Here is a 17,495-nt window from a genome sequence, read left to right as displayed (position 1 = left end):
GAAAAGGGGGAAAAGGGCAGTTAGGATAATACAAAAGCAAGGTTTATGTTGAAGTATAGCGTCTGGTTACAAGGATAAACGGGATGACGTTTTTATGGATCATCCGACAAGTTGTGCAATCAATTATCCACCACGTTTTATATCCCTGCGAATGACGTCAAGGGCGACTGCAAAACCAAACTTCCTAATCCCAAACCTGGAAAATGCTGCCTTCATCAACAGGGTCATTCAAGGGTATGCCGGAAAGGAGCAAAAATATGTCTACAGATATCTAAGAAATTTCTAGGAAGACGTTGAGAAGGACCAAAGAAATCACAGCCTTTAGGGGTTTCTGGGGATATCTTTTTGCTCGGGCTCTATATTTACATCGTGTGTGCAAGGGTAGGAAGATCTCCGCCAATTTAAGATAAAGTGTGGCCTTCAGTCTAATTGTTCAGTCTACGTACTAAAAGATAGTGTTTGAAAGGGTTAAATCTAGAAAGCTACCTGGATGGACCGAGAACACATTTGCTATGCCGTGGAGCTGTCATGATAGCAATGAATGCAAAGGCGTTTCAAGTCATGAAGCCGTAAGAGAATGCCCATGGTGATGTCAGAAATATCGGCGCCTAGTCATATCACCTTCTTGCTTTTGCCGCTAACCATCAACTCATTCAACACCATCGAGAAAAGTTCGGGTATACGAGGAAATAGGGGGTGCCTGCAAGAAAAGAGTTCGAGGATGTGGTGCATGTCAATCTGGGATGACCGCCATGACTTGAGATGATGGAAAACGACACGAGCGGGGATCAGACGGAGCGATTCAAATGGTGACGTGATGGCGGATAGAACCAAGTCACTCTAGACTAGTTCCCTTGAACCTCTTAGCTAGCTGTTCACCGTCGGAATTGGGAGTGATAGAGCGGGGAATATGGGCAGCGGGTGAAGCGAGTCGTCGTTTCCCAGATTGGGAATTGTGACGAGACGGATCAACCGCCGAAGGCCAGGGGGCGCTTAGGGGGGCGCTCACCACTCTCCTGAAGAATTGTCATCAAGGTTGCCCATCCAGGGGTATTCAATAGCTGCATTCCATCGGCGGGGGCATGAGTTCTAGCGACTCGGCAGAGAAGAGCTTCCTCGTCCTGTAATTGACTCGATGTTAGTACTGAAACTGGATATTACCTTGGGACCTTTCATGAAGTGAAGCTGACCTTGCTGAATGTGGAGAGACCATGCAGGAAGCTTAAGAGGTGGAAGTCAGAAACGCCTTGAATGGCCTTGTCGGGATCTCCATGAGACATAAGCTGTTGGGCCACATGTCGCAGCTCCTGACTCTCGCCGATGACCTCGCGGTTTTCGATGGGGAAGCGACTGTTGGTGAAAAGGGGTGTAGACTCTGTAGGGAAACCATGGGTGAGGGTCACCAACAAGAAGTCGACGGGGAAACTTGGTTTTGCGTTCTCCTGGACACTGGCACCGTGCTCGTTGATTCTGCGGAAGAAAACCTCGGGAATATAGCGGGTCTTGCTGCCCAGGTCGTCATCATCCTCCGATTGAACCAGCATCACGGTGGGGTCTGCCGATGGCTCGATGATATCGGCACGAACCATCTCCACTGCGGAAACGGTCGCCTGGTAGGAGCTCACGGCAATGGCCCCTGTATCATCTCCGCTGAGCACACACGTCACAAAGTCGGAGCCGAAGCGCCCAGTGCGGCTCCATTTGGTTGCCTTGGGGTTCTGGGCCTGGAGACGCGAAGCAAAAGCAATCTCGAGAGATGACAGGTAGTAGGAGTCGATATGTCGTTTGCATATCACGGAGCCATCCCCTTGGCCTGCATCGAGGAGATCCGTGAAGATAACTCCAACCTTTTGCAACCCACAAAGGCTCGCCACTTCGTCCACTTCCTTCTCGTTATGCCAATCATGAAGCGTGACGCCGTCAATCTCTCCCATCTGCGGAGGCTCGTAAATTGCCTGGACGACTGCCTTGACGCCCAGCGGCACCTCCTTGTATTCTTCGTATGTTCCGTACAGAAATCCTAGTCGTTGGGATCCGGACTTGCGCCAGAAATCGAGGAGTGAGTTGATGAGATCAGGGGAGGAAAACTCCACGTGGTCGACCATGCGGAATTCTTGGGGTTGTAAGCTGATGGCACTGGGCTGACACTTGGTACAAATGCCCTCTGGCCACTGCGGGTGTCCAGATGGGCAGTCACGCCGCACTCGATAGAATGGTTCTTGAAGCGGTGGCAGATATGAGCTCCCAGCCTCGGGTTTATTGGTAGCGGCATTGATTTTCCGCAGGTAGGAATGGAAGGAAAGGTGTTTGATCTTTTTCTCGGAGAGGTAATTCTTGTCGTATGGTTCCAGCGGCATGCAGTAGTCACACATACCCCGTGGACCATGCTTGCACATTCTCTGATCCTGTTTCCGTTTAATCTTTCCATCGGTCTTGTCCAGCAGGTTGTCCAAGGGTGACTGCTTGACCACATCCCATGGGTTTTTAATATTGATCGAGGGAGATGTAGGTTGCGCGCGGATTGGTACGGTCTGTTCCTGCGGAACCGAAGTTCCATTCAGCCGGCGCTCGGTGGTGGTGTTGGTGGATGTGAGGCCGTTGGAGGCGCCGTTTTGCTGTGCAGCGCGCTCTTGATACCCAAGGAAGAGCTTATCGCCATGCCTTGCAAACCATGACAATTAGCAATGTGATCCGTCGGGGCCGGTTCCATCCGCACTTACTTAAGACCGACTTGCTCGATCGAGACTCCGTCCAGAGCCTTTAATACTCTCTCCTCACCGCCGGTGCCTATCGGGCGATTAGACAGCGTGATGGATGACGGTTCGATATCTGACGGTAGGTGCTCCAGAATCTAGAATCGGTGAAGCGTAAGTCATGTGTGAAGCCAAACTGAGCTTCATAGAACTGGGACAGGCAACTACCTTTTGCTGAAGGGAGGGAAAGAGGTCTTGCGGGTTCACAGTGAAGCGAAACTGGCCGTTCCGACTCTCGAACCGCAGGAGAATCGGCCGGGACGCCATGGTGAGCTGGTCTGGTGGAAGAAAGATGAGATAATGGCGAGGGAAAGTGAGAGCGGGATATGAGGTATTTCAAGTATAAGGCTGAAGACGCATAACGCGGAGTTGTTGAAGTGAAGCTGCCAGGAAGCTTCTCGCTGTGACGTGACTGGCCGGCGGGCGGTATGGTTATGCAATGACAATACACCGTGCGGGGCCGGGCAACGAAGGGCGAGTAAGATTGGTAATCATATTACCCCGCGGACGTCGTTTTCTTTGGTAGAAAACACAACCTGGGAGATATTTTCTGGAAGATGGGCTCAGGACACGAAACTTCCACGAGCTATTCTACAGCATGAGGTGGATCTGGCCTGCAGTATGGGCTAAGATGCACAGCTCCCCAGATGTCCTACGATTACTGAGTAATCATCCGCAATAGAAAAGCTACCAAGCAACGACGAGTATTCTCAAAATCTTTAATTGAGATATCTAGAATTCCCTCACCAGAAAACAGTAATGTATCCATGTCATCGTCAAAATTTCGGAACGCCCGGGAACGCCTCAAGAACAGAAAAGAAGGAAAGAGCGAGTTAAGTATGTGTAGTCCCCATTACATGATAGCACACTTCTTGGGAAGACCGCACGGTCCCTCACTGCTCTTTTTCTCCTTCGCTGCTTCCTGGGTACCCTGCTGACGCTGGACAGGCTGCTCAGTCTTCTTTGCAGTTTGTCCGGCCCCAGCAGCCGAATCCGCGGGCTTCGATTCGGCACTGCCATGCAGTCACTGGCTACCCTTGGAGACGGTCTCATAGAAGGACTTGCCCTGAACCTCGGCGATCTGGAGCTCAAGGGCGGAAGGCTGGCGAGATCCATCGGCACCGGCGAAAGTACCAGCACCCCAGGGGCTACCACCGTGAACCTCGTCGAGGTTGGTGAGGAGGGGGAAGGCGGTCTTGTAGCCCAGAGGGACGTAAACGAAGCCGTGGTGGGCGAGGGTGCTCATGGCGGAAATAGCAGTGGACTCCTGGCCACCACCGGGGGTACCGGTGGAGATGAAGACACCAGCGTGCTTGCCCCAGAAGCCGCCAGTGGCCCAGATAGAGCCGGTAGCATCCCAGAAGGTCTTCCACTGAGCAGGGAAGTTACCGTAGCGGGTGGGAATACCGAACAGGATGGCATCGTACTCCAGGAGGTCGGTGGGCCCAACAATGGGGTAAGAAGACTTGGCGGGGGCGTGCATCTTGGCCAGAACCTCGTCGGAGAGGGTCTCGGCGATCTGGAAGATGTCGGCCTGGCCGCCGGCGGACTCAATGCCCTTCTTCTCAGCCTCGGCCAGCTTCTGGATGTGGCCGTACAGCGAGTACTACACTGTTATTAGTAGGGGAAACCCGAGGGAATATCAATGGCAAACGTACGAAGACGATAGCAACCTTGGGAGCCATGGTGAATGTATGAGTAATGGATTGGGATGAAGAGAAGTGTAGCAAGGGCGGAGGAGGCGAGGTTAAATAGTCGAGCCCCACCAGAGTTGACACCAGAATCCCCCCTCCCAACTTTGCATGCCAACTGTCTAAGAATTAGCAAAGCATAGCAAAGTTTCCTGGGTACCATTAGATGCAATCAGTCATCGATGACTGAGCAATACGAGCCGTCTATTGGCCCGCTCGGGCCCACCCTGCTGTATACGGATTTAATCGAGTTTAGTCGAGTTTAGTCGAGTCTGACCGATCTCTGACAAATGGGTCTCCATGGGCTTCCCATGGCTCCACGTTGCCAGGGAAGCCGTGGGCTTTAATTTCCCCTGCAGTAATAGAGCTGATCGCCTCTCTAGCGTTGGATTACGTGCTCTTCTTCCGTGTCGGATATATGTATTCAACGTACTGTATACTACACTACACTGACATGATGTCATGACTCAAGACGCCAAGCGTTCTTGAGATGCTTTCAAATTCTCGGCTTTGAGAAGATGAAGCTTCTATGGACCCTGTGGAGCCAACCTTGGGATTCGGGTCTCATGCAATACTGCAATACTGTAGTAATGCAATGCGACCTGCGAAAGACTTGCGAAGGGGCTGGCCAATTGACTTTGTGGCTGGTTCTCGCCCCTGACCAGTTTTGTACACGCCGTCGCCATATGTAGAAATTTACGGAATGAACTAGAACCGATCGAGACATTGGAAGTACGTGCTCAGCACTCATTTTGATATAATTGGTTGCATGTTGTCATGAAGGAGATGGGTATCGTGAGACTAGGCCACCCAGGACCGTCAGTATAAAGGACATCAGTATGCTCTCGCGCCAGAAAAGACAAACACCCCTTCGCACCGTGGAAATGCAAGGCCACCCTTCGTGGTCGGTCTTAGAGACAAAATCAACCCCTTCCTCTCCCGCGATAGCGTCCGCGCATGAAGCCACCACCACGCCCGCGTTCACTCCGCCATTCGCGCTCTCGCTCCTTCTCCCGCTCTTGCTCCTCTCGAATGAGTGCTCGTTCGTGCTCTAGCTCCTCCTCGGTCTTCTCGGTCCGCATTGTCGGTCGTGGTAGGTTCTCCGTCCATCGGGGGTGCGCATCGGCACAGGTCTTGCCCTCAGGACAGAATCCGGCAAGGTAAAATTTGCAGAGTTTACGGCGCACATGTCGCTTGGCACAAAGAGGACCCAATTCGCAGAACCCTCGATCGTAGTGTTCACATGGGGGTAGGCGAGCCTCCTCGCGGACGTGTTGATATAGGCAATCGTCGCCGTTAGGGCAGTATCCCGATCGCGAGAAAGACTGGCATTCCGGCATGCGGCGCAGGTTGTATTCGTGCAGATACTCGCATTTCAGCCCCTTCTTACACAATCCCTTCAGAAAATGCTTGCAGACAAGCGAGCCGTGTGTCGTGGAGGGTGCCAACCCGGAGGCAGTGGTAGTGGATGTGGTTACGCGCGAGGGAGTTGGGTGACGGTCTGGGCAGGCCGGTCCCAGCGGGCAGTGGCCTTCGCTGTAGGCTTTGCAAACGGGGACATCGGTGGCGAGGCCAAAGCCAAAGCTCTTGCGGAGGAAAGGAGCGAAGGTAAAGTCGTTGTAGCTCGGGTCTCGCGTGGGTTCAGCATCCAAAATGCGCGCGGCCGCGCTTTGCACATCGGCTGACATGTTGGTCTGGGAATCAAAGCAGATAGGCTTCGATATTTGATACTCGGTTGGGAAGGGTGGATATCCTCAGCAAGAAAGGTAGTCGCGAAAGAAGATATTCCCACACCAGAGCCAAGAGGTGGAAGATGAAGGCCTGAATCGTGACATGGAAGCTCGGAGACGGTTCTTTGCCGCCTTAGAAATCAGGCTGTATTTGTCATGTTTGCATCCTCTCTATTGGATCTGTGCTTGAATCACTTTCATTTAAAGCTACTGGAATCAGTCTAAAAAGATTCGTGTGTTCAATAATTCGAGTCATCCTAGTAGCAGCCCGATCAAGGAGGGTTTCCTCTCTAGACAGGTTTTGCGCTTATTTCCAAATTTCCATTCAAACACCTCTTTAATTACACCCGGGAAGAGTAGTAGGAGCTGTATCTTCAGGAACATCCGGAATATCCCCTCAGTCTGGCTACCTATCACTCCTTCTCTAATCGCGCAGGTTTAATGATTGACAAACCCCAGTTGCTGATCCACGACCTCCCGTACCATCTGTTCCAAAGAGCGCCATTCAATCTTGAGGTCTTTCTCGGCCTTGGTGGTGTCAGTCGGGGAGGAACTTCCCTCGATATCTGCTGAAATTTTGGCTCCCAGATTGGGGTAGTGCTTTTTCACAATATGCGCCACATCGCCCCATGTTGCCTTGTTTCCGGATATCAGATACTTCGAGCCGTCGGCGATTTCCGGGTTCAGAGCTTTAACATGCGCCTCTGCCACATCTTGGATATGCACACCAGTCACTGATCCAGATGGGGTACCGGTCATGATTGTCCCCCAAAGTAGTCCATTCGAAGAGGAACTAATTTGTTCGGCGGAAGTCTGCACAAGGTTCTGCCCAAAGACGAACGATGGGTGAATAGTGACCAAAGCATAATGAGGCTTGGCAGTCTTCCAAAGTTCCCAGCTGGCGTTATTTGCGAGCAGCTTGGATGCGCGGTAGAGTCTCATAGCTGTTCCAGCAGGATTGCTGGGATCTGTGAAATCGGCGGCTTCATCCACGCTAAAGTCCCAGTCGTTGTCCTCTAAAAGCAAATAATCGTAAGCCTCGTGAGCTGCCAGTATTCAACTTTATTGTAAAAAACCGACCTTTAATGACTCCACCTTCAGGAATACCATTCAATGGGATCAGAGCCGCGATTGATGAAGTGACAACGACCTTCTTGATACTCGGGACCCTGGTAGCCTCATTCAATACGGCATTGGTGCCTTTCACCGCTGGGCCAAAATACGACTCCTTCTCGATGCCGTGGGTCAGAGGAGAGGCAAGATGCAAAACATAGTCTGCACCGTCAAGTTTCCCCTTGAATGCGGCCTCATCGGTGATGTCGGGGACAATGACATATTCAATGTTTTGGCTATACTCCGATAGAGCAGCCTCGAGAGTTTCCGATGGCTTCCGAAGACAGACGCGCAGTCTGTATCCGGCCTTGAGTGCCGCAAGAGCGGTGGCGCTTCCAATGAAACCAGATGCGCCAGTAATGAATATCAATCCAGCTGCCATGGTTTCTTTCGATGAAATCTCTTGATTGAAGGTGTCTGTTGATGATGTCTGAAATTGTGGATGGGGCACTTGTCCTCGTCTGACTTTATAGAATTCGTTTACAGTCTGGCCCAACCCATTCCAATGCTTATTGAACTACCTGAATCATCAATAATTTGATGAAAATATCAATAAATCTTCGTGATTCAACGTCTCGAAGATAAATTACACATAAAGCTGACGAATTCAGGCACTAGGGTAAAACACTTGGCGGGTTCATCCAAGCTCAATGCCGAAGCTTACTGATCCTAGTCGAGTTGACAATTTAGTATAATCAAAAAAGCACAACTAGCACAACGATTATCGGTATGGCGAGTTGATAGGGTCATCAGAATATTGTTGTGTGGAAATATGTCGATTGGTGGCGGCCCCGAGTTTCGTATTACACTATCATCCCGAGAATCTGATCTAACTAAGAACACCACAAAAAGTTAGCTGAAAACGCCGCGCCCATATGATTTGAAATCAAATCCAGTTGTAGAAAAATCCATCAAAACTTGCCATGAGTGACATGTCTCTTCACGTGAACGAGGTCTTGAAAATCAGGCACTGGTGCGGAACAGTGGGCCAGCACCATCTCGTATTCTATGTTCGAGTTCACTTCTTCGACAATGCTAAAGATACCCGAATTTTACAGCCATTGCAACCTACTATGCAGTCTAGGCATCCCAGAACGACGAGGCTAAGCAGCGTTTTTCCACCAACGTTGACATCACCATGAGCCCGTTGTGCAAACCCAGGCGCATGGACTGGATATGCTTCGTTTCTAAGCATCAAAAGATCGATAGGCAATGATCGGTATTCTCACTGCCAACTGGATTGGAAGGAGAAAAACAGAGGGCTCCGTCTTACAGGGTTGTAGAGATCTACCTCGAGGCATGAAGCACAGGATTCTTTGATTGCAATCACTTGCATTCCTAATAGGATTGATCGATGGCATCAATGACCGCATCTCTTGCTTAAACTCGACTTTTCACCACGCTCACAGACACAAAAGTGGTACGTCATGATTAGAATTGCTTGACCTCCAATTTCTCGGTAGGAAAACTCGGTGTCAGTTGCCTGATTCTTGCACGCATCACGGGGAAGAGAAAGGGGTGCGAAGGCTGCTGCACCGCCTGAATGAAAAGTCTCAACCAATCAGTCCATGCATGGAATGATTTGATTTGAGCGGGATGAAAAAAGCAAAGATCGAGCGAGTGCCGCGACCATCGTCTAGCCTGGCCGGTGTCTCCACGGGTATCCATCATGGCTCCTGTCAAGGCCATCTCTACGAGCTTGACGCAGTATGCGCTGCCCAACTCTCGGTCCTGTTCGGGGCGACGATCCGTGATCTTCCCGGGCGCGAATCCCCAGACTTGGGGTGCATATGCTCCCCACAAGTTGGGCGAATGACATGTTGCTCACTCAAGCTGACTGCAGGTCCTAATCCAATCTCACCGTGTATATGGGGCTTGAAGTGGTTCCCTCATTGCGGACCGGAGATGCGCTCAGGGTGTTTCAAGATCTCGCGCGAGTCGTGACCGTTTAGCATGGTGCACGCCGTGTATTGGTCCCAATGCAGAGGTCATCCACCCAGTCAGCCCATACACGATGCCCTCGTCGGCACTAAAACCCATCACCCCCGCCCCATCAGTCCGGTCCGATCATAGTTGGGATCGACGGTTCATGAGAAAAAAAAAAGATTCTCCGGTGCCACAAACCCCGACGCACGATACGAATTTCACTCTCATAGGGCAAAAGTACTAAGTCACATCCAATTGCGCGAAGGGTGAAAACAATTGCCAACACGTGACACATTCCCGAAAAGGAAAGACACCTGGTCGTCCTTCTCTTTCTCGTTTGATTTGATTTCCTCACTTTGTAACCGCGTCTGGACACTCTTTGGATGATACCCTGATACCATTCTTTCTTTTATTTTTTCTTTCCTGTCTTTCCTTTCCTTCCTTCTCTGGCATCCCCATGTTTTCTGCTGCTAGAGACATCTTTCGTCGGCGGCCCACAGTTGACCCCGCCAATGCCGCCGGCTCATACGAGGTACCTCTGTACACTAACGCGGCGTACTATCCAAACTGGAGGATCTACCGCAAGCAGCCACCTTCGTCCCTGCGTCTGGGGTTCGTATCCCACGTGTTTTACGCATTTGCTTGGTACGTAGCCAATCACTGGCCTTCAGATCGGTCATATAGATAAAGAAAGCGCTAATCTCAATCTGACATCCTTGCAGGGTGAAGGAAGATGGCACTGTCTATGTAAGTTTTGGAAAATGTGGCGCGAGTTTGAAGGAAAGTATGTGCTAATGGAGGTTGTAGTTGAGTGATGAGTGGGCTGATACCCAGATGCCGGTCGATGGCGCTGAGGGCTGCCTACAAGCATTCGTCCAACTCAAGCAGCAGTATTCAAAGATGAGGGTCATTCTTTCTGTCGGTGGCGGTGGTAAAGGAAGTGAGAACTTCGCTGTTGTAGCCCGCAGTCGCTCGGGGGTGGATACATTCGCTCGAACGGCACGTGCGTTGGTTGACCAATATGGACTGGACGGTATCGATGGTACGTTTTACTGCTTGAGAATTGAACATTGTCTTATCTTCTCTTCACACAGTCGACTGGGAACACCCCGCAGACCCGCAGCAGGGCAAAGACTACGTCCGTCTTCTCGCCAAACTACGAGAGGCCTTACCTGCTCCTCAATATGTTGTGGCAACCTGTCTCCCGGCGGGTCTATGGGCGCTGCGCAACATTGATCTGTCTGCGGCACAAAAGTACCTAGACATGATCAATCTTATGGCCTATGACTTTGCGGGCCCGTGGGGCTCTGAGACCGGTCACCAAGCCCAACTCTATGGCACACCGACCTCTGGATACTCAGCAGTGGACTATGTGTTGACGCAGGGAGTGTCCCCGCGAAAAGTCATTCTAGGTGTTCCGGTATATGGTCGCTCATTCCTTGGAAGTACTGGGCCTGGTCAGCGATATACTGGAACAGGAGGCGAGGATGGGGTCTTTGACTACAGCGATCTACCGCGCCCGGGAGCCCAAGAGATGCATGATCCACAGGTTGGCGCTGCTGCTTGTGTGGGCGCAGACGGTGGGTTTGTTACTTACGATATCCCCGCTACAGTAAAGCAGAAAGCAGAATTTGTGACCTCATCTAAGCTGGGGGGCCTATTCTATTGGCACATTTGTTCCGATGCTAGAGGTCCTCGCAGCTTGATCGAAACTGGTTACAACACACTGCATGAGATGTAAGTAGGGATGTGGTGGATTCAAAATCAATACCAGAAAATTACTTCCAATCGAAACAAGCTCTGGATAGCGTCCTGTAGAAGTTTCTGATGCTTGGTATCTGAGAAAAGTAAGCATAGGTATCTAAGCTGCATCGCAAGCCGTGACACCTTACTCTTTCTGTCCAGGAAAAAGAATCTTGGTAATCGGAAACTTCCAAAGGACATCACTTTGGCAAATGTCCGATGACTTTCACGTCTTCTAGAGGGGATTATCAGTCAATAATTATCGCCGTCTCGTATTTATAATTCCTTTCGGCGGTTTAACGGCGAAGCGTGGACCTCCACAAGGCACTACAAGGGGCGAACCGAACGCCGAGGTCCAACTACACCCACGAATGTGCCAATACGACGAATAGACTTTGGTAGCGCCCCTCTTTTGACATAATTGACATAAAGCCCTCTTGATATCCGATGTCCGATGTCCGATGCTATAAATGCTCAAAGTACCCCGTATCTTCTGCATCGACCGTCCCCACGTTTCCCCGGATCACCCAATATGACGTCGCCACCGCAGCCCGCGACTGCAGACACTGGGTACCTCACCGAGCCAAGCCCTTTAGAGAACACGTACACATCGGATACAAGTCTGCAACGAGCTTTGCAATGTGAGTCCTTTTTTAATATGAAAGAAAAAGCTTAGCTTTGATTTTTGTTCTAACAATGTTTAGGGTATCTCCCATCCCCAACACTCGCATCCATAGAACTACACCTGACCCAGCTCGGTGCCGAGGTGATCTCCGAGCAGGTCCGGGAGTGGAGTGCTGATGCTGAACGAAATCAACCTTATGTCAAGAGCCATAACGTTTGGGGGAAACGATATGACTATGACCGACTGATCACTACCGAGGGCTGGAAACAGCTGGGACACTGGGGAGCTCGCAATAAGATCGTCTCGGCAGGATATGACCTTGCTCTAGGATTGGAACGGAGAACAGTTCAATATGCACTGTAAGAGATGATTAATTTCAACTGGAGACGTTTACAAGGCTGTTTATTGACTCATACTCTAGGAACTACCTCTATGCCCCTTCTTCAGGCCTGTACTCCTGTCCGATTAGCATGACGGATGGAGCCGCTTTCATCCTCTCGTCGAAAATCCACAATCTACCATCTACGCATCCATTCCAGGTCGCGTACAAGAATTTGACTTCTGAAAAGGACGATCATTGGACTTCGGGTCAGTGGATGACGGAGAGGGCCGGAGGAAGCGACGTTCAAAACACGGAAACTTGGGCAACGTACTCTCCTCTTACCACCCCATCCAAGCTCGATCCTCTCGGGGCGGGTGACTACCTGATCAATGGATTCAAGTTCTTTTCATCTGCCACTGATGCTAAAGTGGCTCTGCTGTTGGCCAAGACTCCTTCAGGGAAGCTTAGCACTTTCTTGGCACCTCTAAGAAAGACTGTGTCTGGGAATGATGGTACTACTCGACAAGTCTCAAACGGCGTGAGAATCCATCGGTTGAAGAATAAGCTCGGAACAAAGGAACTGCCGACGGCTGAGCTAGAACTCAAGGATATGCGTGCGCACCTGGTGGGGGAGATCGACCAGGGAATCGTCACCATTGCACCGCTTCTTAACGTGACTCGCATTCACACATTCATCGGGTCTCTGTCGGGCTGGCGTCGTGCGCTCAGTATCACTAAAAGCTTTGCAAAAGCCAGATCGACCGTTGGGGAACCCCTATGGTTGATTCCAATGCATCTACGTCTTCTTGCTGATCTGGAAGTAAGACATCGTGGGGGTATGAACCTTGGATTCTTCACAGTCGCCGTGATGGGACTCGTTGAGAACAAGGTATCTCAGCCATCAGAGTTGGCACACATGCCTCGTCCTGGCAAAGAGGCTAATGTCGTGTTCCGAACCCTGACAGCCACTGCAAAGGCTGTTGTCAGCAAGATGTCCATTGCTGGAATTCAAGAATGTCAAGAAGCGATGGGCGGTGTTGGCTACATGGATGAAGCGGACGAGCCTGAGTTCAACATCTCGCGAATCCTTCGCAACACTTCGGTCAACTCGATCTGGGAAGGAACTACTAACGTGCTGGCCAGTGAGACTGTTCGTTTCCTCTTGAAATCTGACAACATGGGTATTTTCGCAACATGGTTAGACCGCACCTTGGCTTCGCTCCTCACGCCAAGCTTGCGCGATGTCCTGACTGCTGCCTGGTCTACTTTGCGAGCTCGATTTTCTCCAAAATACAAGGCTGCGACTGCAGTTCTTGCTGATGCCCGCCGCTATATGTTCACGCTCGCCTGGATCATGTGTGGCGCACTCCTGGCCCTCGATGCTGAAAGAGACCAGGATCGGGTGAGCATGGAGATTGCCTGTCGCTGGATTCTCAAAGCCGAGGGAGGCGTCGGAGATTTGGTTTTCCATGATATTGTCACTGTCAGAGACAGCGGAGCTGTCGATGCGGACGGTGAAGATCATCTGCAATGGGATTGTCGTATTGCTTGGGGCATCGAATTGCCCGCAAAGCGGGCATCTGGCCACAGGTCTCTGCAGAGCAACAGCTCGAAGCTGTAAGCGTCGTATTTGGTGCTTGTCTATAGCAGACTATACAGATTGCTTCATATTGATAACGGAGATCGCAAGCGCTTTAAATCTTGTTTCTTTCGTTCCTTTTGAATAGTTCCAGCCCTGGAAAGAGGAAGTGATTGACGAGGACTTCAATTGTTTACCCCATGAAGCCACTTGTTGCGTAGACATAGGCAATCAAGGATTCAATCGAATGAAATACGCGTCACAATTTCATGGTGCAGAAGCGATTCTTGGCAAACGGGATCGGCGATGTGGGAGGTGGGAACCTCGGTTTCTTTCATTCCTCGTAGCATTTGAGGCGCATCCTAGCACCAACAACTGATCCTCTGGTATAAAGTGTCGTTTAAAGAGCTCAAAATGTCTAAGCTCCATGCCGACGCCCCTCAACTGATATACCGGTCGCTCCCGATCCTGGTCAGCTACATCACGCTCGCCGCGGCCCTGGCTCTCAATGCCTGCCGAGCTATCTACAAGCGATACCAAGCACGACAAAAGGCAAATGACTGGGCATCTCCCGCAAGGCGCACACACTTCTTCATATTCGCGGCTCTGGCGGTCCTGAGTCTCGGAGCAACGTGGTTCTACATGTTTGCGTTCTTCGCACATTCATACCGCAATTGGGAAGAGACCCGCAGCGTTCTTGATCTACAGGGCGCCGAGGTATCCATTTCCTTCAAATTGGAACTATGGCTGCAAAAAGCGAAGTTGTTCCGAGAGGCCTGGGAAACCGTCATCGAGACCCCCGCGCGATTCTGGTGGAGCGGCCAGATCTTCCTGTGGACGACGGGATGGAGTGTTTTTCTGGGTATCATGGGTACGCCAATTGACCGATCTGCAATCCTAGTTTGCAACTAACCGTCTGAACCAGCTCGGAGATATCGTATCGCGCATGTGTGGGCCTACATGCTGCTGGGTCAGATCGTTGCCATCTCTTTCGCCCAGAACTTGTTTTTTGCGACCATCCTTGTCTCCAGGCAACCAACTTCAGCAGAAAAAGAGGAAGGTGATGAGCTTAGCAAGGAATTTTCGTGGTCGCCGCCCTTGTACAGTGAACTCCTACCTGTTGCCAGCTCCCTACTGAGCACGGTCGCGGTCCCAATGGTCGCACATACCAAATATTTCATGGCCCTTTTGCTCATTCCACATCTCCTGCTCTTTGTCCCTGCGGTTCTACGTCCGAGTCGCTCTGAAAAGGACCAAGCCGCTACTAAGGCTCGCAGCAGAGCCCATGATGCAGATAATACCACTCGGCGATACATTGTCTTCTTCCAGTTGCTCATTGCAGCTTGCGTTTTTTTGCAGGCCCACTCCACACTTCAGGTCTTGGAGCACTCAGGAACGAGAGATTTTGGCACACTGACCCGAACTTTGCTCGCCGCAATATACGAGCATCCGGCCGTGAGTAGCGTCAGCTGGGATGTGATCTATTGTACGGTGACAGCGATGGCTTGGTTCTCTGTGAACGGAGGCGATCCGAACCGAATGCTGGGTGAATAGATTGTTTGGAACGAAGATCATGAACAAGCTGAAATTGACCTTGGATAAGATGGGATTGCTTCCGTTCCCCTGCCACGAGTTATATAGCATAGCTTTGATTATCTACCTCAACTCTGCCTGAACGGATAACGATCTCAGTAATAGTTGTATTTAGAAATGTAGCGTTGGCTCCTGCGACAGAGTAGGCTTCACCTGGTATCGGATATCGTCTAACAGGACCGAATTCTAAGGAAACCACCACATGAGAAGAGTTGGCGTTCAGCCTGAAACCAGGTCATATTTTGGCAGTTCGATAGCCCGCCGAAGAATTCGAAGGTAAATCGATTCCCCAGACGATACGACAGTCCCACTCTGTCCGTTCGCGATCGCTTGGTTTTCTGTCTTGTGCGGTGACCGATCGCTGGTAAATGAGATCAGTGAACCCAAATTCTCCAGGTATGCCCTGTCCATCTAGAACCCATCTCCTAGCCACCTCGAAAGCGACCGCATCTTTGTCTCGTTGGGCATCTAGTGAAAGCAATATGCAACTCACGAGCCAGGCAAGCGTGAACATGATTTGACGGGCAACACCGAGCACAGCTGCTAGACCTTGATCTTTCTGACCGGGAGCCAGCCTTTCTTTGAGGGAAGTCCAGACACTTTGTAGCGTTTCCATGGATGCGAGGTCCGAAACCTGAGCGATAGCGGATACAATCCATGTGTTGAATAGCTCCAGGTTCTGACCCTTGGTCAGATGCCGTACAGTCTCACTTGCCAAGACATTGGTCGTACCCTCCCAAACACTATTGCTGGCTGTATCGCGCCACAATCGGCTTACGTTGAATTCTGGCTCATCTGGCTCATCTGGTTCTCATTTAGATTAGTGTCTTTGTATCAGAAAAGGACCAGACTTGCCCATATAGCCCACGCCGCCCATAGCCTCTTGGCACTCCTGGAAAGCCAGGGTGGAAGACTTGCAAATAACAGCTTTGGAGGTCGAAGTGAAAGCGCGTAGAACAACGGTTGCTGTGTTTGGGAGCTTTGCTAATAAGGAAAATATTTGTGGCGCATCATCTGGGAATCCGTTGTCCACATAGCTCAGCAGTGATGAAGTAAAGAATGCCAGCTGCATCCAACCTCGATGTTTGACTTCTAGCTGGGCCAACACGTTCAAATGCATGGGAAATGTCCAAAGTGACTGATCAATGGTCCTTCGAGCCAGAGCGAAAGCCTTGGCGATATCCAGAGCCCGCCGGAGACACGACAGCGCGGTAATGAAGTTGTGAGTCCGCGTGGTGTTCAGCAATAGGGCAATGGTTGCAATACCGCGATCTTTTGGACCGATGAGATGTGCGCGCGCGTTCCGAAGCTCAATCTCAGCTGTGGGAAGCTCTTTTGTCCCCATTTTGGTTTTCAGTCGGTGAATGCGAATTCCATTAGATACCCGCTTGCTTGTTCCTTGAGCATCCACAACTTCCCTTACGGTCGGGGCAACAAAGAGAGACAACTCTCCAGATTCGGTCTTTGCCAGAAGCAGTACAATGTTACAGTCGGTGGCACTGCAGAACCACTTGAAGCCGGAAAGCAAGTAGTCACCTTCTCCGATGTTGCCGAACCGGCCAGTCTTAGATGTGAGCGGGGCATAAGTGGCCACAGTCTCACTATTTCGGACGTCGCTTCCACCGGGGCGCTCAGTCATCCATTGTGCAGAAATCCAGTTGTTTTCTCGTGCGATGAGGCGAGCGTAGAGCTCATGGAAGGGGTGATCCGGAGGTACACTCGAAAGTTGGTGTCGCACCAATCTTGCTGCCCCCGAAGTCATAGAGACTGGACAAGAGTATGCAGCCGAAGAAGCGGAGAATAAATAGTTGCTTGATTGTTTGATTGTTGTTAGTTATTGAGATGGTCAAGATGATATCTGGAGAGAAGCAGGAGAGCATACAACGCATGCTGCACAGTGCGGCGATATGGACCAAACTCCTCTTCGTATCCAAGGCCCACAACCCTATGGATCGGGTCAATAATTGAATCATCTGTATGTTCTTGGAATAGAAGTCCTTACCCATACTTGATACCCCATTTACCCAACTCCTTCCAACCATTGCTAGTCACTAGACGGTCGGCCTCATATCGCGCACCCCAAACGTTGTGGGCCTTGACATAGGGCTCTTGACTTTCAGCGTTACCGATATGTACGTTTGTTTCGTGTGAGATCGCATCCGATCCAAAGTCGTGGAGGTCAGGAGTGATCTTGTCCAGTACATCTTGCGGGAGATACCCTATGTGTCATGTAGTCAGTGTGTGTAAGACCCAGATACTTTGCGGTCCGAGATTTGATCAAAATCAGCAAGGTGAAGAGCTGCGTACATTGCAGAATACGCTGGAAGACATGGTCTGTTGTTGCCGGATTCTGCAGCGCTGGGGGCGAAAGGATGAGGCCCTCGTCAACGGTAGAAGGTGGCCGTGAATTAGACATGCTG

The 17,495-nt window shown here is 50.8% G+C and overlaps 8 protein-coding genes across 8 annotated transcripts; 3 read left to right on the top strand and 5 right to left on the bottom strand.

Moving 5' to 3' along the window:
- Window positions 1-968: 968 nt before the first annotated feature.
- npl4 (nuclear protein localization protein 4) lies at window positions 969-3,020 on the bottom strand (the record flags this gene model as incomplete). The annotated part of the gene is made up of 4 exons (XM_056881921.1): window positions 969-1,121; window positions 1,191-2,661; window positions 2,721-2,851; window positions 2,922-3,020. 4 exons carry the CDS (start codon window positions 3,018-3,020, stop codon window positions 969-971), a joined length of 1,854 nt encoding a protein of 617 aa, XP_056743762.1.
- Window positions 3,021-3,606: 586 nt separating this feature from the next.
- Window positions 3,607-4,438, bottom strand: N7443_001864 (uncharacterized protein; the record flags this gene model as incomplete). Its single annotated transcript, XM_056881920.1, is given in 3 exon segments — window positions 3,607-3,766; window positions 3,782-4,359; window positions 4,412-4,438. The coding sequence occupies 3 exon segments, from the start codon at window positions 4,436-4,438 to the stop codon at window positions 3,607-3,609; spliced, it is 765 nt and encodes a 254-aa protein (XP_056743761.1).
- Window positions 4,439-5,367: 929 nt separating this feature from the next.
- On the bottom strand, window positions 5,368-6,132 carry yth1 (cleavage polyadenylation factor RNA-binding subunit YTH1; the record flags this gene model as incomplete). Its single annotated transcript, XM_056881919.1, has 1 exon — window positions 5,368-6,132. The coding sequence occupies one exon, from the start codon at window positions 6,130-6,132 to the stop codon at window positions 5,368-5,370; it is 765 nt and encodes a 254-aa protein (XP_056743760.1).
- Window positions 6,133-6,612: 480 nt separating this feature from the next.
- Window positions 6,613-7,669, bottom strand: N7443_001862 (uncharacterized protein; the record flags this gene model as incomplete). Its single annotated transcript, XM_056881918.1, has 2 exons — window positions 6,613-7,190; window positions 7,255-7,669. 2 exons carry the CDS (start codon window positions 7,667-7,669, stop codon window positions 6,613-6,615), a joined length of 993 nt encoding a protein of 330 aa, XP_056743759.1.
- A 2,001-nt stretch (window positions 7,670-9,670) lies between these two features.
- Window positions 9,671-10,954, top strand: N7443_001861 (glycoside hydrolase family 18 protein; the record flags this gene model as incomplete). The annotated part of the gene is made up of 4 exons (XM_056881917.1): window positions 9,671-9,858; window positions 9,936-9,960; window positions 10,021-10,255; window positions 10,308-10,954. 4 exons carry the CDS (start codon window positions 9,671-9,673, stop codon window positions 10,952-10,954), a joined length of 1,095 nt encoding a protein of 364 aa, XP_056743758.1.
- Window positions 10,955-11,410: 456 nt separating this feature from the next.
- On the top strand, window positions 11,411-13,524 carry N7443_001860 (putative acyl-CoA dehydrogenase; the record flags this gene model as incomplete). The annotated part of the gene is made up of 3 exons (XM_056881916.1): window positions 11,411-11,597; window positions 11,661-11,940; window positions 12,003-13,524. The coding sequence occupies 3 exons, from the start codon at window positions 11,411-11,413 to the stop codon at window positions 13,522-13,524; spliced, it is 1,989 nt and encodes a 662-aa protein (XP_056743757.1).
- A 372-nt stretch (window positions 13,525-13,896) lies between these two features.
- N7443_001859 (Minor allergen Alt a 7) lies at window positions 13,897-15,036 on the top strand (the record flags this gene model as incomplete). Its single annotated transcript, XM_056881915.1, has 2 exons — window positions 13,897-14,353; window positions 14,408-15,036. The coding sequence occupies 2 exons, from the start codon at window positions 13,897-13,899 to the stop codon at window positions 15,034-15,036; spliced, it is 1,086 nt and encodes a 361-aa protein (XP_056743756.1).
- A 274-nt stretch (window positions 15,037-15,310) lies between these two features.
- N7443_001858 (uncharacterized protein) lies at window positions 15,311-17,491 on the bottom strand (the record flags this gene model as incomplete). Its single annotated transcript, XM_056881914.1, has 5 exons — window positions 15,311-15,879; window positions 15,922-16,886; window positions 16,958-17,020; window positions 17,078-17,294; window positions 17,383-17,491. The coding sequence occupies 5 exons, from the start codon at window positions 17,489-17,491 to the stop codon at window positions 15,311-15,313; spliced, it is 1,923 nt and encodes a 640-aa protein (XP_056743755.1).
- Window positions 17,492-17,495: the final 4 nt, after the last annotated feature.

This window comes from Penicillium atrosanguineum (genome assembly GCF_028827265.1).
Source record: "Penicillium atrosanguineum strain IBT 20685 chromosome Unknown utg000002l_segment0_segment0, whole genome shotgun sequence".
NCBI lineage: Eukaryota > Fungi > Ascomycota > Eurotiomycetes > Eurotiales > Aspergillaceae > Penicillium > Penicillium atrosanguineum.
Note: the sequence above shows the minus strand (reverse complement) of the source record. Positions and strands in the feature narration are given on the sequence as shown.